The 26,961-nt window shown below is 42.8% G+C and overlaps 3 protein-coding genes across 7 annotated transcripts; 1 reads left to right on the top strand and 2 right to left on the bottom strand.

Annotated features, from left to right (window-relative positions):
* Positions 1 to 12,818: 12,818 nt before the first annotated feature.
* On the top strand, positions 12,819 to 17,866 carry LOC127323153 (uncharacterized). 2 transcript variants are annotated; one of them, XM_051351341.1, is made up of 9 exons: positions 12,819 to 13,168; positions 13,266 to 13,375; positions 14,198 to 14,316; positions 14,406 to 14,503; positions 16,323 to 16,410; positions 16,489 to 16,623; positions 16,717 to 16,807; positions 17,058 to 17,161; positions 17,602 to 17,866. In XM_051351341.1, the coding sequence occupies exons 1-9, from the start codon at positions 13,110 to 13,112 to the stop codon at positions 17,647 to 17,649; spliced, it is 852 nt and encodes a 283-aa protein (XP_051207301.1). In that variant the 5' UTR covers positions 12,819 to 13,109; the 3' UTR covers positions 17,650 to 17,866. The 2 variants fall into 2 exon arrangements, with proteins under 2 accessions (XP_051207301.1, XP_051207300.1); XM_051351340.1 differs by having other exon boundaries at positions 12,821 to 13,168; positions 17,049 to 17,161.
* A 1,904-nt stretch (positions 17,867 to 19,770) lies between these two features.
* On the bottom strand, positions 19,771 to 22,752 carry LOC127323152 (ubiquitin carboxyl-terminal hydrolase 21). 4 transcript variants are annotated; one of them, XR_007865420.2, is made up of 8 exons: positions 22,079 to 22,752; positions 21,862 to 21,982; positions 21,663 to 21,773; positions 21,403 to 21,575; positions 20,951 to 21,286; positions 20,759 to 20,875; positions 20,465 to 20,679; positions 19,771 to 20,344 (listed from the first exon to the last, which is right to left on the bottom strand). XR_007865420.2 is itself a non-coding variant. In XM_051351338.2 (8 exons), the coding sequence occupies exons 2-8, from the start codon at positions 22,277 to 22,279 to the stop codon at positions 20,536 to 20,538; spliced, it is 1,203 nt and encodes a 400-aa protein (XP_051207298.1). In that variant the 5' UTR covers positions 22,280 to 22,470; positions 22,562 to 22,752; the 3' UTR covers positions 19,771 to 20,535. The 4 variants fall into 4 exon arrangements, 1 of the variants encoding a protein (XP_051207298.1); XR_007865419.2 differs by having other exon boundaries at positions 19,771 to 20,341; XR_007865421.2 differs by having other exon boundaries at positions 19,771 to 20,306.
* On the bottom strand, positions 22,752 to 25,548 carry LOC139830135 (uncharacterized). The gene is made up of 4 exons (XM_071822621.1): positions 24,807 to 25,548; positions 24,407 to 24,491; positions 24,171 to 24,310; positions 22,752 to 24,086 (listed from the first exon to the last, which is right to left on the bottom strand). Exons 1-4 carry the CDS (start codon positions 24,904 to 24,906, stop codon positions 23,557 to 23,559), a joined length of 855 nt encoding a protein of 284 aa, XP_071678722.1. The 5' UTR covers positions 24,907 to 25,548; the 3' UTR covers positions 22,752 to 23,556.
* Positions 25,549 to 26,961: the final 1,413 nt, after the last annotated feature.

Genomic DNA, 26,961 nt, shown 5'->3' with positions numbered 1-26,961 from the left:
GTTTCTCCACATATTTGTTCTTCCTCCCTTATTCCCCCAATAGCTTTTGTAGCTTTGTTGGAATTTGGGAGAGAAGAACTTGGGCATCCTAGTAGTGTTCTTAGCCATTGCATTAGGTGCATCGGTTTGGGTTCTCTCCGGGGTTTCGATCTCGTAGAGGGCGTGTTTGACCTTAGTGATGTTGTTGCCTTAGTGGCCTTGTTGCCTTTGTGGTGTTCTTGCCTTTGTGGCCTTGTAGCCTTTGTGGCCTTGTCATCTTTGTGGCGTTGTAGCATTTGTGGCATTGTTGCCTTTGTGGAGTGTGGTAGCCTTTGTGGTTTTGGAGCCGGTTGTGGCGCGTTGGTGTCTTGGTGACTTTGTTGCCGGTGTGGCGTGTTGTATCCTCTTGTGGCCTTGTACTTGAGAGCCTCCGTGTTGTGGAGTCGCCTTAAGCTTGATACTTGGGAGTTTGTCCAAGCTTGTACGGGTTCGATGACCACCCTCAAGGGTCCCTTAGTGGATCGAGGTTTTCCTCCTTGGAGGAAAGACTCGAGGAGAATACGGTGGCCCTAGTGGCTCATTGGAGTGCCTCGTGCCTCCACACCGCTCCAACGGAGACGTAGCACCCTTGGATGTGAACTTCGGGATACATCGTCGTCTCCTCGTGCACCGGTTACTTCTCAACCCGAGCTCCTTTACCTATGCGCTTTACATTGTGATATATATCATGCTTGATGCTATACCTATCTTGTTATCACCTTGTTGCTTATCATGCTAGCATAGGTTGTTGGAGCACTTAGGCAAACCCCTAGTTGATAGGTTTTGAGCTAAACTAGTAAACACATGTGTAGTTTTATTCCGCCTAGTTTAGCTCTCAAGTAGAAGTTTTTATACACCGCTGATGACCCACAAGTATAGGGGGTGTATCGTAGTATCTTCGATAAGTAAGAATGTCGATCCCAACGAGGAGCAGAAGGTGTTGACAAGCAGTTTCGATGAAGGATTCACTGTAAATGCTCACAGACAAGTATTCAGGGGGCTTTGATGTAACAGTTGAATAAAGTACGAGTATGTAAAGTGCGAGAGTAACAATTGCAGCGAGTGGCCCAATCCTTTTTAGCACAAAGGACAAGCCGGTTTGTTTACTTATAATGACCAAACGTTCTCGAGGACACACGGGATTTTAGTCTAGTGCTTTCGCTACATACGGCTAAATAATCTTCATTGTTATGATAAGTGTTGTGTGGGTGAACCTATGCTAATGTACCACCCTTCCTAGGACTAATACATACTTGTGATTATACCCCTTGCAAGCATCCGCAACTACAAGAAAGTAATTAAGAATTAATTCTAACCACAGCCTTAAACTCTGAGATCCTGCGATCCCTCCTGCATCGATATACCAACGGGGGTTTAGGTTTCTGTCACTCCGGCAACCCCGCAATTGGCAAACGAGTACAAGATGCATTCCCCTAGGCCCATAAATGGTGAAGTGTCATGTAGTCGACGTTCACATGACACCACTAGAAGAATAACACCACAACTTAAATATCACACCATTGAATATTACTCAACCATAATTCACTACTAACATTTAGACTTCACCCATGTCCTCAAGAACTAAACGAACTACTCACGAGACATCATACGGAACATGATCAGAGGTGATATGATGATGAATAACAATCTGAACATAAACTTGGTTCAATGGTTTCACTCAATAGCATCAACAACAAGTAGAAATCGATACCGGGAGAGTTTCCCCTATCAAACAATCAAGATCAAACCCAAATTGCTACGGCGGTGACGGTGTCCAGCGGTGATGACGGCGGTGATGATGGTGGAGATGATGATGATGGTGATGGCGATGATGTCCAGCTCGATGACGGTGACGATGGCGTCGATTTCCCCCTCCGGAGGGAATTTCCCGGCCGGATTCCTGCCCGCCGGAGAGCTCTTTTCTCTCTGGTGTTCTCCGCCCCGCAGAGGCGGCTGTAACTCTTCGCGAGGTACCCTCTGTGGCTTAGGTCTTCGGGACGAAGGGTTTGGCGAAGAAAAGGAGGCGAAAGGGGCCGTGGGCCCTCCACACCACATGGCGGTGCGGCCAGGGCCTAGGCCGCGCCGCCCTAGGGTGTGGGCCCACCCTGGCTCCTCCTGGCTCCTCCTTCTGGCTTCCTTCGTCATCTTGAAAAATAGGATTTTTGGTATAATTTCCTCCCACAGTTGATCTTCCGAAATATTGCGTTCTGACGGTGCTTTTTCCAGCAGAATCCTGGCTCCGGTGCTTGATCCTCCAATAATGATGAAACATGCAAAATAGATGAAATAACATAAGTATTGTGTCCCAATATGAAATATATCAATGAATAACAGCAAATTATGATATAAAATAGTGATGCAAATTGGACGTATCAACTCCCCCCAAGCTTAGACTTCGCTTGTCCCCAAGCGAAACTGAGCTCGATAGACATGACCACATGTTTATGGAGTGAAGAGTCGATGAATAAGATACGGACAAGAAGCATCATATTCATTCACACAGGACATTATAGTAAACAACCTCTTATAACTCATATTGAAGCAAGTATAAGGTAATCACAAGTAAAGGTGCATGAGAAATCATGATTGGTGATGGCAAACTTCGTTCTTGGTCAGAGAACAATTAACAGATTATATTTATCTCATTGAGCAGCGCTCTCATGTTAAAGTTTATAAGACACAACTTGCATACTCAATCATAATGGTCTTCTCATGATCATTGATAACTTGCAAAGCTATATTCATTCAGATAAAACTTGTACTAAACAAAGAAGAATAAAAGACATGATGTAGCAAATCACAATATAATGGTTTGATCACAACTACTCAAATGCTTGCTTGAGATGGAGAGAAATAGGTTTACTGACTCAACATAAAGTAAAAGACAGGCCCTTCGCAGAGGGAAGCAGGGATTAAATCATGTGCTAGAGCTTTTTCAGTTTTGCAATCATATAAAGAGAATAAAAGTAACATTTTGAGAGGTGTTTGTTGTTGTCAACGACTGGTAGCGGATACTCTAACCCCCTTGCCAGACAACCTCCTAAGAGTGGCTCCCATATTATTTTCATTTTGTGTGGCACTCCTTCCAACCTTTCTTTCACAAACCATGGCTAACCGAATCCTCGGGTGCCTGCCAACAATCTCATACCATGAAGGAGTGCCTTTTTATTTTAGTTTTATTATGATGATGACACTCCCCCCAACCTTTGCTTACACAAGCCATGGCTAACCGAATCCTTCGGGTGCCGTCCATCAATCACATACCATGGAGGAGTGTCTATTTAGTTTAATTAATTTGGGACTGGGAATCCCATTGCCAGCTCTTTTTGCAAAGTTATTGGATAAGCGGATGAAGCCACTAGTCCATTGGTGGAAGTTGCCCAACAAGATTGAAAGATAAAACACCACATACTTCCTCATGAGCTATGAAACATTAACACAAATAAGAGATACTAAGTTTTGAATTGTTTAAAGGTAGCACATGAAGTATTTACTTGGAATGGCAGAAAATACCATGTAGTAGGTAGGTATGGTGGACACAGATGGCATAGGTTTGGGTTAAGGTTTGGATGCACGAGAAGTATTCCCTCTCAGTACAGGTCTTTGGCTAGCAAGGTTAATTAGCAAGCATGAGAGTCGAGGGAAACAAACAAACATACATATGATAGAAACAATCATGCATCTTCCTTGTAAGCACAAATAATCTTAACTTCAGAATAATAAGCTATGAGCTAACAAGAAAGACAATGAAACATCTACATGAATTTCTCTTTTCTATTTAAACCTCAAAGTGTTGTTGCTATTGACCAATGCTAAGTTTGCCAAAACCAAATAGATTTATTCAATGCTCCCAAAGTGATACCAATACTAACAACAAGGTGAATCATATAGTAGAGATTGCAAACTAAAATAAGATGTGCAATATGTAAATGATAAGACTTCTCATTAATATTCCATAACGATAACTCACACCAAGGGATACATAGATAACCAACTAAAGGAGAGATACTTCCAAACGCAACCCATCTTATATGATAACTTCCCTACTCATGATATGACACTACTTGACAATAAAAAGTAAAAGGTAGTGATAATGTGATACCGCGGCACTCCCCCAAGCTTGGAACAAACCAAGGGGATGCCAATACCGATGATGAATTACTCCTGCGGTGATGGTGGTGATGAACTCCCGTCATCAAACTTCCAAGGAAGAAGCTCTCCATCAAGAAACGACATCTTGGTCTCGGGAATCCTGAAACTAGCAGCACGGCTTATGTATTTAAACCTGTTTTCATACTCACAGTTCTGATTCTGAACGTCATAGAGTTGTGCTTGGAGCTTGTTGGTGGTGTCGTGAAGTGAGAGGATGTCGCTCCAAAGCTTTGCAGTTTCCTTCTCATGTTCAACAATGAGTTCAGACACAATCCTGTGGAAGATATCCACCTCGCGCTCAGCCATCTTCTTGTACTTGAAAACCTCTTGTTCTAGCTTCTCCATCCTGTCTTCCAGGCTTCCTTCTCCTTTAGGACCCTGGACATCCTTGACCTGCAGTTCTCCTTCAACGAGCAGCAACTCCTTGGGGTGCATCCTCAGCTCCTCCATGCACAAGTTGCCAACATCCTTGCTGGAGCTGCCCTTCGGAGTTTCCGACGAAGACATGATGGCTCTAGATCCGAAGCAAATCCTGGCAGAAAACAGCTCGAAACAAAACACGTCGAAAACACGATATACGGACCTCCAGGGGTCCGGGGGATTATATAGCAAAATTTTTCACGACAAACGGAAAGTACCAGATCGAACCAGAGTCGGAAAGGGGCGACGGGGCGGCCAGACCATAGGTCGGCGCGGGCCCAGGTCAGGCCGCGCCGGCCTATGGTGGCGCCCCCTCGTGCGTCCTTTCCACTCCGTTTCGAACTCGTAATTTTTCATATTTTCCAAAAACAGCAAAAATATTATTCGGAAAGTAAATTGCGTACTTTTCATTACCAATACTGTTACCTATTCAAAGTTGAGTTCTGGCGGACTGTCAATTTGCCCTTTGATGAAAGCCTCCGGTGTTTCCATTTGAATAATATCAACATCAACATTATAAGAATCACCCGAGATATAATGCTTGAGTCTTTGTCCATTCACCACTTGCGTAGCATTGCCTTGGAGAGAGCTAATTTTGATTGCTCCTGAACGATACACCTCCTCGACAACGTATGGTCCTTCCCATTTCGAGAGTAATTTCCCTGCAAAGAATTTGAGACGAGACCGATACAATAGGACTTTATCCCCAATATTAAATTCTCTTTTGATAATCCTTCTATCATGCCATTTTTTAACTTTCTCTTTAAAGAGTTTAGCATTTTCATAAGCTTCACTTCTCCATTCATCTAGAGAACTTAATTGCAACAACCTCTTATCACCGGCAAGTTTAGGATCTTTATTTAATTCTCTAACAGCCCAATAAGCTTTGTGCTCTAGTTCTAAAGGTAAATGACAAGCTTTCCCATAAACCATTTTATAAGGTGACATTCCCATGGGATTTTTATAAGCAGTTCTATAAGCCCATAGTGCATCCTTCAATTTACTAGCCCAATTCTTTCTAGTTTTATTAACAGTCTTTTGCAAGATAGATTTAATCTCTCTATTTGATAATTCTACTTGACCACTAGTTTGAGGATGATAAGCGGAAGCAATTCTATGATTAATACCATACTTAGCAAGAGTTTTTCTAAAACCTCCATGAATAAAATGAGAACCTCCATCAGTCATAATATATCTAGGTACTCCAAATCTAGGGAAAATAATATCTAAGAGCATTCTTAAAGAGGTCTCACCATCAGCACTTTTTGTAGGTATAGCTTCCACCCATTTAGTAACATAATCAACAGCAACAAGTATATGAGTGTTACCTTCCGAAGACGGAAAAGGTCCCATGAAGTCAAATCCCCAACAATCAAACGGTTCAATAACAAGAGTATAATTCATTGGCATTTCATTACGTCTGGAGATATTACCAACCCTTTGGCATTCATCACAAGATAAAATAAACTTTCTCGCATCTTTGAAGAGAGTTGGCCAATAAAAACCTGATTGTAGAACCTTTTGCGCGGTTCTTTCTCCGGCGTGATGTCCTCCATAAGCACTACCATGACATTTACTCAATATCTCCTGTTGTTCATATTCGGGGACACATCTTCGCATAATACCATCCACTCCTTCTTTATATAAGTGTGGGTCATCCCAGAAATAATGCCTCAAATCATAAAAGAATTTCCTCCTTTCTTGAGCTGAAAAGGTTGGAGGCAAGTACTTGGAAACAATAAAGTTAGCATAATCAGCATACCAAGGACTGTCTCGCGAGCTCACCTTTATTACAGCCAATTGTTCATTTGGAAAACTATCATTAACAGGAACAGGGTCATAAGCAATATTTTCCAATCTAGACAAATTATCGGCAACAGGATTATCAGCACCTTTCCTATCTACAATATGTAAATCAAATTCTTGCAAAAGAAGTACCCATCTAATAAGCCTCGGCTTAGCATCTTTCTTTGTCATTAGGTATCTAATTGCAGCATGATTAGTATGAATAGTAACTTTTGAATCAACAATATAAGATCTAAATTTATCACAAGCAAAGACTACAGCTAATAATTCTTTTTCAGTTGTAGCATAATTTCTTTGAGCAGCATCAAGAGTTTTACTAGCATAATGAATAACATTCAGTTTTTTATCTACTCGCTGTCCAAGAACAGCGCCTACAGCAAAATCACTAGCATCACACATAATTTCAAAGGGTAAATTCCAATCAGGGGGTTCAACTATAGGAGCAGTTGTTAAGGCTTTCTTAAGAGTATCAAAAGCTTCCTTACAATCATCATCAAAAACAAATGGTACATCTTTTTGAAGAAGATTAGTAAGAGGCTTTGAAATCTTGGAGAAATCTTTAATAAATCTCCTATAAAACCCAGCATGACCAAGAACACTACGAATACCTTTTACATCCCTCGGATAGGGCATCTTCTCGATTGCTTCAACTTTAGCTCTATCAACTTCAATACCTCTCTCAGAAATTTTATGTCCCAATACAATTCCTTCATTAACCATAAAGTGGCATTTCTCCCAATTAAGAACAAGGTTAGTTTCTTCACATCTCTGCAAAACTTTATCAAGGTTTCGCAAGCAACTATCAAAAGAATTCCCATAGACGGAAAAATCATCCATGAATACCTCTACAATGCTTTCACAAAAACCATGAAAAATAGCAGACATGCATCTTTGAAAAGTAGCAGGAGCATTACATAAACCAAAAGGCATGCGTCTATAAGCATAAGTTCCATAAGGACAGGTAAAAGTGGTTTTCTCTTGATCTTTAGCTTTAACAGCAATTTGTGAAAACCCAGAATAACCATCAAGAAAGCAAAAATGAGTATTTTTAGACAATCTTTCTAGCATTTGATCAATAAATGGTAAAGGGTAATGATCTTTCTTAGTAACTTCGTTAACTTTTCGAAAATCAATGCACATTCTATACCCTACAACTACTCTTTGAGGAATGAGCTCATCATTATCATTAGGCACAACAGTCATACCTCCTTTCTTGGGAACGCAGTGCACAGGACTAACCCATCTACTATCAGCAATAGGATATATAATACCAGCTTCAAGAAGTCGTAATACCTCATTCCTTACCACTTCCTTCATCTTTGGAATTAGACGACGCTGAGGTTCAACAACAGGCTTTGCATCATCTTCCATATTAATAGCATGTTGGCAAATAGACGGAGAAATCCCCTTCAAATCATCAAGAGTGTAGCCAATAGCGCCTCGGTGCTTCTTCAATATTTCCAATAACCTTTCTTCCTCAATCTCTGAAAGCTTAGAACTAATAATAACAGGATATATTTTCTTATCATCAATATGAGCATATTTAAGATTATCAGGTAAAGGCTTTAAATCAAAAACAGGATCTTCCTTTGGTGGCGGTGTTGTACCCAAATCTTCCACCGGTAAATCATGCTTGAGAATAGGTTGGCGAAGAAAAATTTCCTCAAGCTCATCTCTTTCTTTCCTAAAAATTTCGCTCTCGCTATCCTCCAAATGTTGCTGCAAAGGATTGTTAGGAACAAGAACAATAGATGCACACTGCTCCATTTTAAAATCATTACTAGGCAAATCAGCTTTATAAGGAGTTTTAGCAAATTTAGAGAAGTTAAACTCATAAGATTCACCAGCAAATTTAGTCAAAATTTTCTCTTTCTTGCAATCTATAATAGCTCCACAAGTATTTAGAAAAGGTCTACCAAAAATAATAGGACAATAATCACTAGCAGCAGAACCAAGTACCAAAACGTCACAGGATATTTAATCTTACCGCATAAAACTTCCACATCTCGAACAATACCAATTGGAGAAATAGTTTCTCTATTAGCCAGCTGAATAACCACATCAATATCTTCAAGTTCACAAGAATCAATTTCGTGCATAATCTCCGTGTAAAGCTCATACGGAATAGCACTAACACTTGCACCAATATCACATAATCCATAATAGCAATGATCACCAATTTTAACAGATAGCATAGGAACACTAGCTTGTTTGGGTTTATTAGGATGTGAAACAATATTAGAAGCATCTTCACAGAAAATAATATGACCATCCTCCACATTTTCAGTCACAAGATCTTTAACTATTGCAACAACAGGTTCAACTTTTATTTGTTCTTCAGGTTCTACAGGTTTCTTTTCACTTTTATGAACCGCACTATTTATAACAGAGTACTCTTTCATTTTAGCAGGGAAAGGAGTTTTTTCAATATAAGCTTCAGGAATAACATGATCGCGAGTTTCAACTACAACGCATTTATTAATAGATGAATCAATTTTATCTTTATACGGTTCATGATACTTATCAAAATTCTTCTTTGGCAATTCATAATGAGAGGCAAAAGCTTTATAAAGATTTACAAACAACTTGAGAATCAAGACCATATGTAGCACTCATATTACGAAATTTATCAGTATCCATAAAAGCTTCAATGCATTTATAATCATAAATTATACCTGATTCTCTATCCTTGTCGTTCTCCCATCCTTCAGTATTTTCTTGGATCCGATCAAGGAGGTCCCTTTTAAACTCTTCTTTGTTGCGTGTAAATGATCCAGAACAAGAAGTATCCAGCAAGGTCTTGTCTTGAAAAGAAAGTCTTGCATAGAAATTATCAATAATAACATTACCAGGAAGCTCATGAATGGGGCATTTGAGCATTAAAGACTTCAATCTCCCCAAGCTTGGGCAATACTCTCTCCATCATGAGGCCAAAAATTATATATGCGATTCCGATCCTTATGAATTTCACTTGGAGGATAGAACTTAGAATAAAACCGGGGCACAATATCATTCCATTCAAGAGAATCCCCATTATCTAGTAATTTATACCAATGCGCCGCCTTACCAGACAGCGATAAAGAGAATAGTTTCTTCCTCACTTCATCCATAGCAATACCTGCACATTTGAATAACCCGCATAATTCATGCAAAAACAGTAAATGATCACCGGGGTGGACAGTTCCATCCCCTTCATAGCGGTTATCCATGACACGTTCAATAATTTTCATAGGTATTTTATATGGTATTACTTCCTCACCTGGCGCTTCATCCACTACCGTTGCAGTAGTAGTAGATTTTCCAAATAAAAATTGAAGAGAAGATCTCTCCATAATGACTTATAGCAAAGAGTGTAAATAAAATCAGCACAACAGTAAAGGTTTCCTTACCAATTCCACTTACCAATAGCGCTTCACTCCCCGGCAACGGCGCCAGAAAATAGTCTTGATGACCCACAAGTATAGGGGGTGTATCGTAGTATCTTCGATAAGTAAGAATGTCGATCCCAACGAGGAGCAGAAGGTGTTGACAAGCAGTTTCGATGAAGGATTCACTGTAAATGCTCACAGACAAGTATTCAGGGGGCTTTGATGTAACAGTTGAATAAAGTACGAGTATGTAAAGTGCGAGAGTAACAATTGCAGCGAGTGGCCCAATCCTTTTTAGCACAAAGGACAAGCCGGTTTGTTTACTTATAATGACCAAACGTTCTCGAGGACACACGGGATTTTAGTCTAGTGCTTTCGCTACATACGGCTAAATAATCTTCATTGTTATGATAAGTGTTGTGTGGGTGAACCTATGCTAATGTACCGCCCTTCCTAGGACTAATACATACTTGTGATTATACCCCTTGCAAGCATCCGCAACTACAAGAAAGTAATTAAGAATTAATTCTAACCACAAACCTTAAACTCGAGATCCTGCGATCCCTCCTGCATCGATATACCAACGGGGGTTTAGGTTTCTGTCACTCCGGCAACCCCGCAATTGGCAAACGAGTACAAGATGCATTCCCCTAGGCCCATAAATGGTGAAGTGTCATGTAGTCGACGTTCACATGACACCACTAGAAGAATAACACCACAACTTAAATATCACACCATTGAATATTACTCAACCATAATTCACTACTAACATTTAGACTTCACCCATGTCCTCAAGAACTAAACGAACTACTCACGAGACATCATACGGAACATGATCAGAGGTGATATGATGATGAATAACAATCTGAACATAAACTTGGTTCAATGGTTTCACTCAATAGCATCAACAACAAGTAGAAATCGATACCGGGAGAGTTTCCCCTATCAAACAATCAAGATCAAACCCAAATTGCTACGGCGGTGACGGTGTCCAGCGGTGATGACGGCGGTGATGATGGTGGAGATGATGATGATGGTGATGGCGATGATGTCCAGCTCGATGACGGTGACGATGGCGTCGATTTCCCCCTCCCGGAGGGAATTTCCCCGGCGGATTCCTGCCCGCCGGAGAGCTCTTTTCTCTCTGGTGTTCTCCGCCCCGCAGAGGCGGCTGTAACTCTTCGCGAGGTACCCTCTGTGGCTTAGGTCTTCGGGACGAAGGGTTTGACGAAGAAAAGGAGGCGAAAGGGGCCGTGGGCCCTCCACACCACATGGCGGCGCGGCCAGGGCCTGGGCCGCGCCGCCCTAGGGTGTGGGTCCACCCTGGTTCCTCCTGGCTCCTCCTTCTGGCTTCCTTCGTCATCTTAAAAAATAGGATTTTTGGTATAATTTCCTCCCACAGTTGATCTTCTGAAATATTGCGTTCTGACGGTGTTTTTTCCAGCAGAATCCTGGCTCCGGTGCTTGATCCTCCAATAATGATGAAACATGCAAAATAGATGAAATAACATAAGTATTGTGTCCCAATATGAAATATATCAATGAATAACAGCAAATTATGATATAAAACAGTGATGCAAATTGGACGTATCAACCGCCTATTCACCCCCCTCTAGGCGACGTCCTAGTACATTCATCCGAACTTGGATCTGAGCCTGACGGGGATTTGGTTGATCCCTGTGCTCCACCCAATCCCTTCGGGGATCAATTATCCTAATCCATGCATTACTTTTTTCATTCGATTATCCCAGATCCCGCAGCAAACCCCCGCATGGAAACAACACAAACGGAGCGTCATTTTTGGGGTACCACTAGATAAAGACCGACCTTCGTAAAGGGAAACTAGACCCACCACAAAACCACACGTGGCAGCTCGCGCGTACGTCGTCCCTCCACACGCGTACATCGTCCCGCGCGCGTGTCCCGCGCCCCGCGCGTAATTCATCCCGGGCCGGTCGTACTTCGCCTTGCGCGTACGTCTCCCGCGCCGCCCGTACGTTGCCGCGTAAGTGCCTGTGCCTCCTTCCACGCGAATTCGATCATGCACATGGCTGGTAGCTCATGAGCGTGCACCCTACACATGCATGCTAGCATATTCTTTCCGACACGCGAGCACAGTTACAAGTTACATACAAGTACACTTACACATAACATATAATTATAATTGTAAATAAGACACACGAGTACAATTACGTACACACACGAGTACAGTTGTGTATAACACAAGAGTACAGTTGCATACAACACACGAGTACAGTTGCGCAGACAGGCGAGTACAAGTACAAAAACGCACACGAGCATGTACAGTTGCGCACACAATCAAGTACATGTACATAAGTACAGTAGCACACAGCGAGTACGGTTACCGAGTAAAGGGAAAAACTGAACCAAATACACTAAAAACAGAAGTACTTATCAGTTTAACCACGAGTGCAGTTAGGTACACACCTCGAGTACAATCACACTAGTATTGGAAGTACGAAAAAAAGTATCTCAAAATCTATCAACATGGGATCTAGTTTTGAAGATCTCGATGCGAGGATCTCAAAAGTGAAAACGGTTCATCATTTGAACTTACTGTTCGAATCTACAAAATAAAGGAAAACTGGACTCTCCCCTGTCCTTCTCTCTCCTCTCCTATCCCACTTTGCATCTTCTTACGACACTTGGCAAGCAGAGAGACCACTTCGCACTAAAATTCTGGCACCACAATGTGCCACGTGTCGCACGCAGAGAGACTTTTGGACCTTCGCGAAGGTTGGCCGAAAAAATTCCACGCCTTGCGTGGGGAGATAATTTTTCCAGATAGAGAAAATTTCACGGGATTGGCCGATAAAGGAAGAGCTTATGTTTTCTGGGCTGGAAAATTTACCCCGCCGGGCTGGACAGTCGGGATTGGGCCGCAATCCAAACCAATCCAGGCGGATCCATGCCTTTAGGGAATAAACAAACAAGGCCTAAAGTGATCGATAGGGCATGGTCCAAAGAATGAACGCCAACCCAGACCGGTTCGGCCCACAGGCGCCGCAAAGAGCCCAAACCTCGCGTAACCCTAGAACCTCCACCATTCTAACCCATCGGTTCGACCACAGGGCCGTGCCGCCGCCTCCTTCCTCTGTAAACCCCCTCCTCCCTCCTCCTCCCACCGCTGGCCGGTGCAAAGAGGGCTTTCACGACCGGAGCTCGCCGTCGCCCTCCTGTCCCCAACCTCCTCGCATAGCCAGCGCGCACTTATCTTGTCTATAGCTCTGGCAGTGCCCAACTTCTGGCAGGCCGGCTACTGTAGCGACAAAACTTAATCTAGCGCGTGCAGAGCAAGGGCTAGTCCAAGCATCGGCTTGCAAGATGAGCGACGACGTGATATGGCACTGCATCCGCCACAACCACTGCAGCTTCATGGCAAAGTACCACTGCAGTAGCCAGCCTTCTTTTTCTTGCCTCATTTTCATTTTGCTTTTCTCTCTCATGCTAAGTCGGTTGCTATGCTGCTGATTTGCGCAGGATCACGACAGGCATATTTTGCCGGAATCCGTACAACGCCACGGGCATATGCAACCGGAGCTCCTGCCCGCTCGCTAACAGCCGCTACGCCACCATCCGGGACCACGATGGTGATTACCACACACCGCCCTCCTCTCTTTTAAATTATAAGGATTTTGATTCAACAGCTTTTTTTATGTGGTCTGCATGGTTTAGTTATTGTGCTTGTAGTTATGTTCAGAAGGGAAGCTATGCTTATCATTAGAAACTCGGTAGATCGTGTTTGGGTCGTCACTTTTTTTGGCCCCTTATCAGATTACACCATAATTTGAAAATCGTACATAAGTTTCGTTCACTTGAACTGTAATCGGGTCCCATGCAGTCCAATTACATCATTATTCACAGCTGCAGCACCTTCCCCCCACCCCCACTGGAATCTGAAACCGTTACCAGACCTACCGACCGATGGCTGTCGGGTTCTATCGAGCACACAATGCACCCCCTTCTTTGTCCTGTGGCCCACAAATCATGATAGCCTTGATCTCTCCACACTGGCGAGATACGTGGTGTCTGGTTCGTCTCGGAACCAGGGAAGCTATCGGTGAGGAGCTGCTGGGTCTGGGCCCAAGAACATCGATTAGCTGGTCCATATGGCCAGCGAGGAGGTGGATCTTTATTACGATATTGAGAAATTTCCATGCGCACTACGGCTCTACCTCTTGTGTGCAGTTTTGCTCTTTGTCATCTGTGTTCGATTTGTATGCATTGTTCAAGATGATGCAGAGTTGCTATTCAATTTTTTTGGTCTGATCGTATATGCTTACTGCTAACAAAACAAACAAAGTTGACTTCATCTCATTCCGTTTCAATCACCAGCTTATTCTGATTTCATTGCCCTATGCATTACATATTCTGAACCAAACACTGCTGTTCTTATTTTATCTGGCATGCAGGTATTTTCTACTTATATATGAAAACTGCTGAAAGAGCTCATCAGCCAAACAGATTATGGGAGAGAGTCAAACTACCTAGGAATTATGAGAAAGCAATGGAAGTCATCAACAAGCATCTCGTATGCATTTTTAGCTGCTGGGCTTTTTTCAGTACATCTGCATGTGAGTCTAGTTAGTCTTATCACATACCTGTTTTTTCATTATATAGGAGTTTTGGCCCAAGCTACTTGTGCACAAGATCAAGCAGCGCCTGACAAAAATGACTCAGTATCGGATAAGGATGAGGAAACTTCAACTTAAAGTGAGGTAAGTACTTCTTGTGTCAGTATCTGCAGCACATTGTTTCCTAACAGTTATCTGCTCCTGACTTCTGAGTGTGACCTGATAGTAGGAGCTGGTATATATTCCTTTTAATGTTACATCATAAATGACTGGTGTAAGATAATATAGTAATTAATCCATGTTAAGTTTTATGTTGGTGGTATTGTTCCATTTACTTTCTCACTTGATTTGCTAAAACAGTGGAAAAACACTTCCGAGGTCGTTATTGAGGACATAAAATATGATCATCGGCATTGATCATATGACGGGGCTGGTTAAGATGCTAAAGGTTGTCATTTAGGGCACATTGTTTCCTGCTCTGGCAACTATCCCATGCCCAAAGGATCTCTTTAGTGTTCCCTCATGCGAACCTAGCCTAATACAATGTTACCTTGTCGAATCCTATGGAACAGATCATCGTGTAGCCACCCTCTGTTGTCCCATGCGATCAATCGTGTGATTTGTCCCGTGCAGTTGGCAGACCAGGGGCTAGTGGCCCTGGAGGAGGCAATGGCCTAAATTGATGCAAGCAGTTGACGAAGTCTTGATTTGTTACTTCCCCTATGATGATCTTAAGTTATTTGTGAATCATTCAATGAGACTTTTGCACATGGGAGCAGCAGATTGTGCTTTGTGGCTGCATGTGACTTGTGCGCTCTTAACTGTAACGCTGAACGTGTCCAATGCACCCTTTTTACATCTGTGCAATGATGTAAAGTGATGGCTCAAGCATTTAATGGGAGTTCTGCGTGTGATCTTCGTAAGTGGCCGTATATGGACGATTGGATCGGTACTTGCTGCGCGGCTGCTTTGTTCGACAGCAAGGACCATGACCACATGCTATAAGCAGCAGAGTTGTCTAGGTACCATTTGTCCCAATAAGGCTCTTAAGTCTTTGAACCGTGCAATATTTTTTGCATGACGATTATTCTACCCATTACAGGCGTACGAGCTGCCTATATGAAGAATAGTGACCTATGCAACGCAAACAAAGAGAAGTGTCCATGTACATTGTGGCAGTCTCTTCACTCTCTCGTCATGGCAGTCTCGTCATGGCATTCTGGCCGCAACTGCCCCCCATCCCATTCGCCCTCCTTCTCACACTTGTCCCCTCCTTGATCGTCCTACAACAGTCTTGTCCTCTTCCTTGTCATCTTCCTGCTCCACTGTCGTTGTCACCGAAGGCCAGCGTCCTCCTCCTGTTCCCTGCTTCTGCCCTACTCCTGCTTCACTGCTCCAGCAGCCATCACAATCTCTCTAGTGAGCAACTTTGTGGAATTGACCAGCCTCGCCAGCGCTGCTCATCAGTCCCACTGCTGCGGCTCCACCCAGCTCCATGCTTCTTTTCCCCCTTCAGCCCCTTCCTTGCCTGCATAGCTCAGCAAGACTAAAGCCAAAAGTGTCTTCAAATTACACGCCTCTTTTATTCAAAATACTACACCTTCCGTCCCAAAATAAGTGATTTCAACATTTCCTAGATACCGAGTTATCGACAAATAAAATGCTTCTAGAATCATCCGTATCTACATAAACCGAGCCACTAATTTTGGGACAGAGGTAGTATATTTTTTGTGGGGACGATATACTAAAAATATTATAGTGACAACAAACCTTTTTGTGACAGTACAGAAAAAACAAAGAATTGACTAGTGATGATGTGACAGACTTGGTGGTATGACATTTGTGTCATTAAGATGTAACCAAGTTCAATAACATGCTGATTCTTCTTGTTAATATACATACTTTTACTGTTAAATTCTATGTCACGTGAAAAGCTCCTTAACATATTCTTGTGCGCTGTTAGAGAGAAGATAATTACAGTACCCAGGAAGAAGACTCAGCGTGAGATCAGAAGATCGGAGAAAGCTGAAAAGGCTGCTCAACTGGATAAGGTTTTTTTTCCCTGATAATCCTCATCAACTTGTCTATTTCAGATTGCTGTTCTCTAACATCTGCCTACTATTGGTCAGAGCATTGAAAGTGAACTGAAGGAACGTCTGAGAAAAGGTGTATATGGTGACATTTATAATTACCCTTTCAGTCAGTTTGATACTATCGTTCAAATGGAAAAAGATGACTTGGCTCCTGAGATAGAAGAGGAAGAAGTAAGCACAGTACTGAGTATGAGAATTAAGCCAACTTTGAAATGCTCTATTGTTCTCACTGCTCAAATTCTTTCAATTCACATGCCAACACAGGAAGGTGAGATAGAGTATGTTGAAGGTGATGATATCGAGATGGGTGACATGGATGATATGGAAGACTTTGAAGGCCTTGTTGGTGAAGATGGTAAACCTTTCCTTTGTTTCTGCTGATTTTTATTGGGCATGTTACTTAGTGCTCTGACTTGCGAAGACATTTCGCTATTTTTCGTTCACTAGTTAATGTGGAGAGACCTTACAATTTATGGCCATTTTGATTTTTCTAATATGTATGAGACGCAGAAACATTTATTTGGACAAAATTGTTATTTAGTATAGCAGTTACGGCAAATCTAACCTCCTTTCAAAAAAATATAAAATGGTTGCAGTTGACGCAGATGAAGATGATGGTTTTGATGAGCCAGTAACAAAGAAACCCAAGGGATCATCCTTCAATTTGAGATCAAAGATTGGGAGAAAGTCTACCAAGGTTATCACCGAGGTAAATCAATCATTTCTGTATGAATATTTTTGATGTCATGTTACAGTGTGTTGCATCAGTTAAAATGATTCCATTGTCGCAAAATACAAGATGCTTTGGTAGGCTAAAACAGCCAACTGAAACGTCTGATGTATTTTGGGATGTAGGTAGTTCATTGTATAACCTAAAAGCATATAGATAGTATAAAACACATCTTAAATAATCCTGCATTACATATTAGATGTTAGTGTGTCCGAAGTTTTAGTGGGAAATTAAGTATTACGTGGTTCTCTTTATTTACATTGCTGGAAGTTCTTTGGATGATTTTTTCAATGGAGAAGTTTTTCCAAAGCAAGCATCTTGGGCATAGTCTTAACTACTCTTTTCAAAGTGATTTCATTCCTCCTGAAGTTGATTTTCAATTCTTGGTTGATATTTGTTTCTCGCTTGTCTCCCAACAGGTGGATCAAGATGAAGACATGAATAGCAGACAGATGACGCAAAAGTGAGGTCACCCAAGCATGTAGTAATATGGTCGGTGTTGATCTTTTTTGCTCTATGCTAGATGATCTACCTTTATCTTCTCATGATAACCTCCTGAATTCATATGATGTTTTTTTGGTGTGCTGAGAAGATGGAAACTGACATTGTTGTACTTCTGGGTACCCGGTCACATGGAAACTGGCATGACTTGTGGCTTATATCATAAAACAGTAATATTGTACTTGGGGGTATTCGGTCGATCTGTGATCTAAATAGTTTCTGTAATTTCCCTTTCCAATGTTGTGGCGGACACAACTTTTGAAGGCCATGTTGTGTAATGGATGCTTTTAAATTCAGTTGGGTCATCGACCAGAAAACTACCTCACTCCAGTTAATGCATACCCCCCACGCGCTTATAGAAAAAAAGACCCCCCTTAGGTCAAAACTAGTCTGGTTTTTTCTGTCCTTGACCAAAGAATTATTTTGTCATGAATTGTTCAACAATTAGAAATACGGAGTACAAGGGATAAATTGACTTGAATACTATGTATTATCAACTCGAATTTTAGTGATAATCAAGTCAGAATACAACTGAAATGAACACTATTAATTCTTTGCCGAAGCATCAAATCCTGTCCCACGATCATTCACATATTGGTCGACATTTGCAATCACATAACCAGTTGGTTTTAAACCTTTTGAGAAAACAACAGTAGTGGCAATGTCCTCAAATACATTATTATCCAGGGAGTTTTGTGAAAGTATCTTTACTACTCTCTCCGTCCATATTTAAACGCCAAACTGGTAGTTTTGCAGAAACATCCTTCATGTTTTTCTGACCGAACTCTCGGTCCACTCCGTCCTCTTCCCCAATCCTCTCCCTCGCGATCCCGCCAGCCAGCGCCGCTCCATCCCCGCCGGCAGCCACGGCCGCTCCATCCCTCCGGCAGACACCGCATCCCCGATCCCTCCGGCAGCCGCCGCCGCTCCTCCCGCAACCCCCGCTCCCTTCTGCATCCCTGCAGCCTCCTTCGTCGCCTCCCCCGGCGCCCTAAGAAAGAGGGCCGTAGCTTCCCCGGCGGCACAGCGAAGAGGAGGTCTACGCCGTCATTGATCTCGAGCTCTCCGATCCGTCGTCTTCGCCATGACAGGGAACCGTGCGCCACAACTGCGAACCTGATTTGAAGGCAGATCCTTGCCACCATGGGGGACGACCTCCCAGACCCAAAGTTCCAAAATTTGTCCTTCGAGGTGGCTGTGCTGGTGCACCAGAATCGGAGCCAAACTGCAAGGTGGAGAACCATCATGGGGGAGGCAAATTTCTAGTCAAGGCTGCTGTCGCTTCTTGATGGAGTTCAAAGTCTGAAACAACTTCCTCTTTGTCTGTTGGGTGGAGAAGTTGAATCCAATGTGCTCTGCATGTGGAACAAAGAAGATGTCGATCAAGCCGAAGCTGCATAATCCAGGCTGCAAAGGTCTTTCAAGAAACGTACTCCAGGCTGAACAGCTCCCTGACTTCCTAAACTTAAGTGACACAACACCTGTGAAGCATGTGCTTGGCTCAAGCCAGCTTGTAAGGATGAGAGGACGGTGCACTGGGCACTCCTGTATAATCCAAACATAATCAACATTCTGTTGTACTCCTGTATGCAAACTGAGTCTGATGCTGGGAAAATTTTGTGCTATTCCTGTATGCAAACTGAGTTTCAGTATCTCAATAAAAAAAGTGATTTTGTAAACCTCCTGCATAGATTCTGTATGTTGGGAACATTTTGTGCTACACATGTATGCATACTGAGTTTCAGTATCTCAATAAAAAAGTGATTTTGTAAATCTCCGGTTGCTCAAAGTGAAGAACACCTCAAAAAGTAAATTCAATTAACTGGAGTATTAGCATTCTCCCCGTTGTTGTTAGCATGTACATTTGCAACTGAAAAGAGAAGTTCTGATTGAGATGTAGCTCAGTGGTTATTACCAGAAAATAATACAGTATGGATCAAATGAAAATAAAGCCAAGAGTTAACTAGTCATTCCACTAGTTCATCAGAAGATGTTAGTAACGTTCAGCTAAATCCATCACTATAATTTGAACCTTGAAATTAATCAAATGAAAATAATATGGAGTGAATTCCAAAAGCACCATCATGTTTGTTTCCTAGGTGCCCTTAGCACCTGCAGGTATAGGTAGAGGAATTTAGATAGTGCACAAATGGTGTACAGGCTGAATTCAAGGATGACATACTGAATGTCTCCCTCACTGATTCAAGGATGATTCACAACTGATGCTTTACACAAATGATGGATGAAGCATGCTCACATTGATGCTTTACACACATTGCAGACAAATGGTCTTTGACTCATAATATTCCAGTAACTTTTTCTGAACATTCAACATATCAATCTGTGTCGAGAAGCAATGACATCCAGTGCATCGGATAGACGTAAGAAGCAACATGAGAGTTCACCAGATGCATGACTAGTGCATATTGTTTCCTGGGCCACTGCATGGTCACTTTGAGGGCCACTGTAGGACTCATGCTCATTGCGTTGTGTGATAATGCAGTCCAGAAAACCTTGCCTTCGTGCCGACGGCATGTCCATCATCAACCTTGATACACTCTGATCTAGGAAAGAGCCTTTCACAGATTTTGACGCAGATTTAGTCTTTGGTTTCTTCACCTTCCTTTGATGTTCAGTCACAGGCATCAAGCGAGTATCCTCCTCATTTGTAATGAGACATGTAAAAATAAATCCTTACATAATTCTATACTACTACATATTATACATTGTTAAACAGATAGTAAGCCAACCCGATTTTACATTGTGGAAATAAATCCTTACCTAATTTCTCAAAGGCAAACACATCATGGTCCGATGTTCTCCGAGTTGAGGGTCTCTCCGGGTTGTTGATTTCATCTTCGACAGATGTTCTTTGTTGACTTTGTCTTAGTAGCTTCGTCTATCAAACTTGAGAACCACGGGAACATACCCTGCCTAACATAGAAGAGAACATATGCTTCATGTCGTAGTGCACTTGTCTTCGTAATGGAATTAACCTGCAGCAAATGCATGAGTATTACAAGGTGAAAATATCCGTGTCATGGAAGGCAGAGCAAGTGACTTTGTGACACCTACACGCGAGTCATCCATCAAGTGCCAACTGCTTGGTGAAGAACGAATGGCGCACACATAATGGCCAAAGTTAGGTAAGCCAGAATGTTCAACGACACCATAAAGATCATATTTCAGCTCCTGATGCAGTTGAAAATACAAACAAAACATCAAAATTTGTCTTCATGGTAAGCCGAGAAGAGTACAAAAACTCACCTCCGTCTCTGGATTACTGTGGAATGGCTTCAAATCAAGTTCTGATGGGTATGCCACATGTTTGTCAATCTTTTCAACTGAACTATCAAGTGTGGTGAAGCGCTTCAGTTGAAGTGTCAAAACATCAGGTACTTTATCAAGCATAAGCCGCTTGTCCTTACAAACTTCAACATTACATCTTTCACATGTTAGCTTGTTCTCAACATCACCGATTTGCTCCACCTTAGTAAAAGATTCTAGCGCAACAATAAGGTCATCGACCTGGTCAATCTCCAAGCTAAGATCAAGGAAGGGCTCAAATGTCTCGCAGCAGTGACCACAATCGCGACATGTCAACTACGGAGTAAATGAAAAGAGTTGCAGTTGTAAGATCTCCAAACACGTGCTTGACAATACTTTCCGGCATGTGAATTCTGCTGATATGAAAAATAAGAATGACAAAGTATACATACCCGGCTTTTTAGTCGACCTCCAAACACGTGCTTGACAATACTTTCCTCATCAAAAGATGAGGGCTTCCCCTTTGATTTGGGATCAAGGGTACAATGATGCAAATTATCCAACAAGCAACGAAGGAACTCATGTGCATCCTCTTGTTGTCCTGGTATAAAATGTGAAGATAATTCTAGCAAATCTTGTCAAGGAACACGACATAACTGAATGGAAATACATAATTAAAGAGACATGGTATAAATCTCAATCCAAAGGATACTGCTTAAATTGTCTTTGAACCTTGCTGGAACTAAAGCAAACCCAGGCCTTTGAATCGATTCTTCCATAAGTTCTTTAAGGGCACATAAGGAACAGAACCCATCTTGATCATCTATATGGTAACAATAGAACAAATCATGCAAAGCAAAGCAAGAAAGAAGGATTTCAAACAAAAATCTATAAATTGAAAGAATACATACATGAGCATGGAGTGGAGTGTTTAGTGCAGCGGAGCTTCTTAAAAAGTGGGACAGTATGAATGATGCATTGAAGACTTGCATTTAAAAAGCACGTGTTACCCATATTCCGAAGACCAACACCCTGCAAAAAGCGATTATTACAATATAACCTCAACAAAATGGGGTTTCCTGAATGAAATGGAAAATTCCTTATTTCCCTTAGCAAACTGCTACATACCACTAAAGAGGGTTTCCTGAATGAAATGGAAAATTCCTTATTTCCCTTGTCTTTGGAGCTGCAGTTCTTACTAGTAGGAAGGGGCGGTGAGTGCTTCTTAGTTTCCACCTCTGCTGCTCGTATGAGGTCTCGGGTTGTTATAAGTAGGTTCACCGAGATAGTTAAGAGCGATTCCAAGATTTCCTTGTGCCTCAAGTTCATCTTTATTCATGTGGAGTATATCATATCCTATCCCTCCTCTTTGATTCATTACCCCAATCATGCATGATTGTAGTGTGAGGAAGCTTCGAGACAGTTTGTTGACCTCGTAGTTCCTGTATTCTTCCTCCACGCCATGTATCAACTCCCTAATATTGTTTGGTGCTCTGGTATCAGTGAGGGACTGCAAAGACCTGAAGAAGCATAGATCGAGCACATTCAGGTCTGGGCTATTTGGAGGTTGCTGCAGCAATTTAATGTCCAAATCAGTTTTTGTGCTACGACCTGTCGGAAACCTTCATCGTGAGGGAGGACGGACGTGAGGTTTGGCATTATCCTGTTGGATAAAGATTGTTCTTCCTTCATCCTCGTCAGGCCACTTGTCCTGGATAGCTGGAATCACTAGCTCACAGAGATAGTTCCTCATGACATCTCGGGTAACTTTAACAGGTTTTATCTCTATTGTCCATTTTTCTCTTTTTAACCGCTGGAGTTTCCTTAATAAACGCCCATGTGCCAATCTTGCCATCAAATGTGACTAAGCCATCTTTACCATACCTTGGCCTGGGAACCGCGGTTAGGAACATCACTTTTCCAATGTTGTTCTTATTCTTCACTGTGCGCAAAGGTTTAGGTTCTTGAGGGTGTAGATAGTACGTGTTCCTCTCCCTAGTCATAATGAACCATTTCTCGTCTATGTGGACCATGTTGTCCATATCCTTGAATGTTGGCTGGGAAGATGTCAGGGAGTTCTCATCGAACATATCGAGGCAGAATTTTAATCTCTGGATCTTGTTACCTTCTGTTAGCAACGGCTTCAGGCTGTTAGTGTGTCGCTTCAACCCTCCCCACTTAAACCTTAAGTGTAAGGTTGAGCGCTTAACAACCAAAGACTTTGCTAGAGATCGAATCGTTCTCCTTTTATTCAGTGGGATTGTTGTTACCCTCGAGAGTTCCAAATCTTATCTCTTACGTCCAACATGTCCCTTCCTTTGGTTTGATACATCAACTCTTAGCCCTTTTTCAATCTGCTCCTGGGCTGTTGTCCAAATCCTCCCAATTGTCCGTATGCTTGTGTTCAACATGCTTGCTATGAGTAGTTTATCCTTTCTTTGAAACCCTCCATCTCTTCTTTTGATCACTTCCAAGGCAAAATAGGCACCATATCTTTCCTCAGTTGTCAGTTCCTTTTTTGAATGCCGAGGGACACTATCCAAGCCTGTCTGCTGCTCTTGCATCTCTTCATCTGGTCGATCGGGGACATCATCCAAGCATGTCTGCTACTCTTGCATCTCTTCATCGGGTCGATCAGGGACATCATCCAAGCCTATCTGCTGCTCTTGCATCTCTTCATCAGGTCGATCGGGGACATCATCCAAGACTGTCTTATGCTCTTGCATATCTTCATCGGGTCGATCGGGGACATCATCCAAGACTGTCTTCTGCTCTTGCATCTCTTCATTGCGTCGATCGGGGACGTCATCCAAGACTCTCTGTTCTGATGGATTTAAGTTGAGATCAAGTACACCATCCAACCCTCTCATCTGTGTTGGGCTGAAGTTGAGATCAAGTACACCATTCATTCCTCTCGGCAGTGCTGGACTCAAGTTGAGATCAACTACACCATGCATTCCTGTCCGCTGTGCTGGACTGAAGTTGAGATCAAGTACACCATGCATGCCTCTCAACTGCTCTAGCATCTCTTCATCAGGTTGATCATGGACACCATCTCGAGCTTCATCAATCTCAGTATGTTCTCTCATCCGAGGGAATTCAGCCATGTAGGTACCATGTAGATCAGTACACATGCCTGTAATAGAGTGAGATTGGGGCATGACATGGTTTATTTCTTGGATGCAATAATAAACCATTTGAATCGAGCTTACTAGCTTACCGTGTACCAAAGGTTCCGAGAAGATATCATTTTTGCGCATCCGGTTATATTTCCACACATCCAATGCTTCAAGGGGTAGTTTCTTCCTCCTGGAAACAATCTGATGTAGTTTGCCGCCAGCAATTTCCTCCAACAAATAGCTGTGTATTCATAAGAAGAAATGAAATTCACCGCCATCCTTTACAAATCACATCTATAATTGCTCAAGGCAAAAGTAGAAATAAATTGAAACATACGCATTGGAGAGCACTATTTGCTCATCAATTTTGAGACTTCTCTTGTTCTCTCGTACTTCCAACATTCTCATTCTCTTGCTATTGCCTGTCAAAGTAAGCACAAAAACATTAAACAATAGAAGAAGGGCACCGTTTAAGAAGGGAATAGTTTATTGCTACTCTAGGTACTAACAGTAAACACACAAACAGTACTAACACTGGAGTAGTTCAATATACTCTGAAGCATGAGATGAGCAAATAGTTCAAACTATTTTAATGGAATAGTTCAATGTACGGTGAAACATCGGATGAGCAAATAGTTCAAACAATTTTTATGGAGTAGTTCAATATACTGTGACTTTTCTACAGAAGTAGAAAAAAGACCATGACTACTGTTAAATTCAGTATCTTCATACTGTACCTGATGCTGTAGTAGGTACAAGTGTGTGTAGTTTCTCTGAATCTTGAGTGGGATGCCTTGAAGTGTCATAAACTATGGATTTCTTGAACAATTTATTCATTCTCAGAATCTTTAACAGGGGTGGAGCACCAGCAGCGACCTACACCGGCGCAGGGGAAAATCAAACAAGTGCTCAGACTAGGAGACACTTCAGTGGCCGCGCCGCTGGTTTTTGGTCACTCCGGCAGAGGCGAGCGGAGGACCACGATGGCCGGGCAAAACAAAAGCCCAGCGCGAGGGGAAACGGCTCGTGGATGATCTGTATTTCAGCATGACGTTGTTGAAGCCTCTGGGAAGCCTGAGGATGCGCGACGGCGGCGAGCTCGAGCAGGGCCGGAGTTGGAGCGGGGCCAGAGTTGGAGGGAGGCCGGACTTGGAGCGGGGCCCGAGGAGTTAGCTCTAGGTGTGAAGGCCGTGACGGAGTTCCTGCGCGTGGCCGCCGTCAAGCTCCAGCCCGTGCCCGCCGTGGAGCTCCAGCCCGTGTCCGCCGTGGAGCTCCAGCGCATGGAGCTCGAGCTCGAGCGCGCCCTTCAAGTGGAGACGGAGAACACGGACCTGGAAGGGCACGAAGGACGCTGAAGGGCGCGGAGGGCAGGGAGCTCCTTCCTCGCCCCCGTCGACGGCGGACGGCGGGGATGACGGCACAAGATGTGATTTTGGAATCCACAGATTAAGACTAAAATTTAGACGTTTTAGATATACCGGGGGGTTATTTGCAAAAATGAATAGGTACTGCGGGTTGGCGTTTAATTATCGACGGAGGGAGTAGTATAACCAGCTGCGGACTACACTATTGTTCTTGCTCTTACATTCTCTCTCCTCTTCTCTCTCCTCCAACTAGACATAAATATATTATTTTAATCCTTGTAGTCAGCTAACTAAGTCTTATTGTACCAAGAGCAAGTACAATAAGTCCTAGTCAGCTGGCTATAAGGATTAAAATAGTATATTATTGTTTAGTTGGAGGAGAGAGAGGAGGAGAGAGAAGGAGAGTGGACTCTTATGCAAGAGCCAGCTCTAGCACGTGCTCCTACTCCTAGGCACTTTGTGAGAGTGAAAGGTGGGCCACACATTGATTAAGTACTACATTTTTATAGCTCACTATTGTATATGTTGGCTCTAAGTTGGCTATAGATGACATGACACTTGATTTATAGCCAGCAGCTGGCTATACTATTGGAATTGCTCTTACTATTACTAGTCCTCTGTCACGTAAAACATGTAACGAAAGAATTCTATATAACCCCCACAAGTTTTGGAGTTGGGACCCTAGACCCCCTCAACTTTAAACTAGCACACTTAGCCCCCTTAAGCTTACAAAACAGGGCAATTGACCCCCCAGTCCTTGTACGCTGTTTTGCAGGCTGGTTTTGGCGACGTGTCACTCTATTATTCGCCCAATGTGGCAGTGGGTTGCTAAAAGAATAGTCAACAGGCATGTGTGCCGCTCGCGTTCTGTCGCCGGCGGTGCAAGCTCGGCTCTCACCTCCACCGTATGACGCCGACGAGTCCATGAGAATGACAGAGTTTTAAATTGGTGGTCGCGTCACCTGGCTGTACCAAGCATATGAGGCACCCAAGCCGAAACAGAGTACAAAGCGGGAGGACTAAGGGTCTGTTTGTTTGGGCTGCAGCTTTTGAGAAGCAGCTGTAGCTGTTGCAGCTGTGAGAAGCAGCTATGAGAAGCAGAGATTTGTTGTTTGGCAGGAGAGCTTTTTGTGACTGCTGTTGTTGGTTGTAGGAATGAAATGTCTGAAATGCCCTGAGTGCTGAAGATATTGTATAAATACTGATTTGCCTCCATTTACCCATTCTGCGGCAAAATACTTGTAAAAAGACTTTTACCAAAATAATTTTAGCTTTTGGCTTATAAGAAGTCAGAATTTTTTGAGTTTTTGTAATAATTGTAAACCATATTACGGGTGAATTAGTTCACCCAATCGACTCATTTTTTTCCGGGAAATCGATTCAGTGAGGCATCTGCATATGCTCGTGCATACAAGCAGGCCGATGCATAGCCACAGTGGCCGGAGATGGGCGACTGCAAAGGGAAGAGCGGGAGCAGCCTTGACCGTGTGGGGATGGGGCAGCAGCGTCCGGCGATATGGGCGGGGAA

This window comes from Lolium perenne, chromosome 6, assembly GCF_019359855.2.
Source record: "Lolium perenne isolate Kyuss_39 chromosome 6, Kyuss_2.0, whole genome shotgun sequence".
NCBI classification, from domain to species: Eukaryota; Viridiplantae; Streptophyta; class Magnoliopsida; order Poales; family Poaceae; genus Lolium; species Lolium perenne.
This window is presented reverse-complemented; position numbering and strand designations above follow the sequence as displayed.

What these genes read in the sequence shown, in the direction of transcription:
- LOC127323153 (XM_051351340.1), top strand. Translation starts at nt 13,110, where the DNA reads ATGAGCGACGACGTGATATGGCACTGCATCCGCCACAACCACTGCAGC. An exon ending in AAGTCATCAACAAGCATCTC is followed by an intron (nt 14,317 to 14,405) that starts GTATGCATTTTT and finishes TTCATTATATAG; the next exon opens with GAGTTTTGGCCCAAGCTACT. An exon ending in AAACTTCAACTTAAAGTGAG is followed by an intron (nt 14,504 to 16,322) that starts GTAAGTACTTCT and finishes GTGCGCTGTTAG; the next exon opens with AGAGAAGATAATTACAGTAC.
- LOC127323152 (XM_051351338.2), bottom strand. Translation starts at nt 22,279, where the DNA reads ATGAACTTGAGGCACAAGGAAATCTTGGAATCGCTCTTAACTATCTCG. An exon ending in ACAGTAATCCAGAGACGGAG is followed by an intron (nt 20,876 to 20,950) that starts GTGAGTTTTTGT and finishes CAACTGCATCAG; the next exon opens with GAGCTGAAATATGATCTTTA. An exon ending in ACTTGATGGATGACTCGCGT is followed by an intron (nt 20,680 to 20,758) that starts GTAGGTGTCACA and finishes CATTTGCTGCAG; the next exon opens with GTTAATTCCATTACGAAGAC.
- LOC139830135 (XM_071822621.1), bottom strand. Translation starts at nt 24,906, where the DNA reads ATGAATAAATTGTTCAAGAAATCCATAGTTTATGACACTTCAAGGCAT. An exon ending in TGTACCTACTACAGCATCAG is followed by an intron (nt 24,492 to 24,806) that starts GTACAGTATGAA and finishes TTACTTTGACAG; the next exon opens with GCAATAGCAAGAGAATGAGA. An exon ending in CAAATAGTGCTCTCCAATGC is followed by an intron (nt 24,311 to 24,406) that starts GTATGTTTCAAT and finishes ATGAATACACAG; the next exon opens with CTATTTGTTGGAGGAAATTG.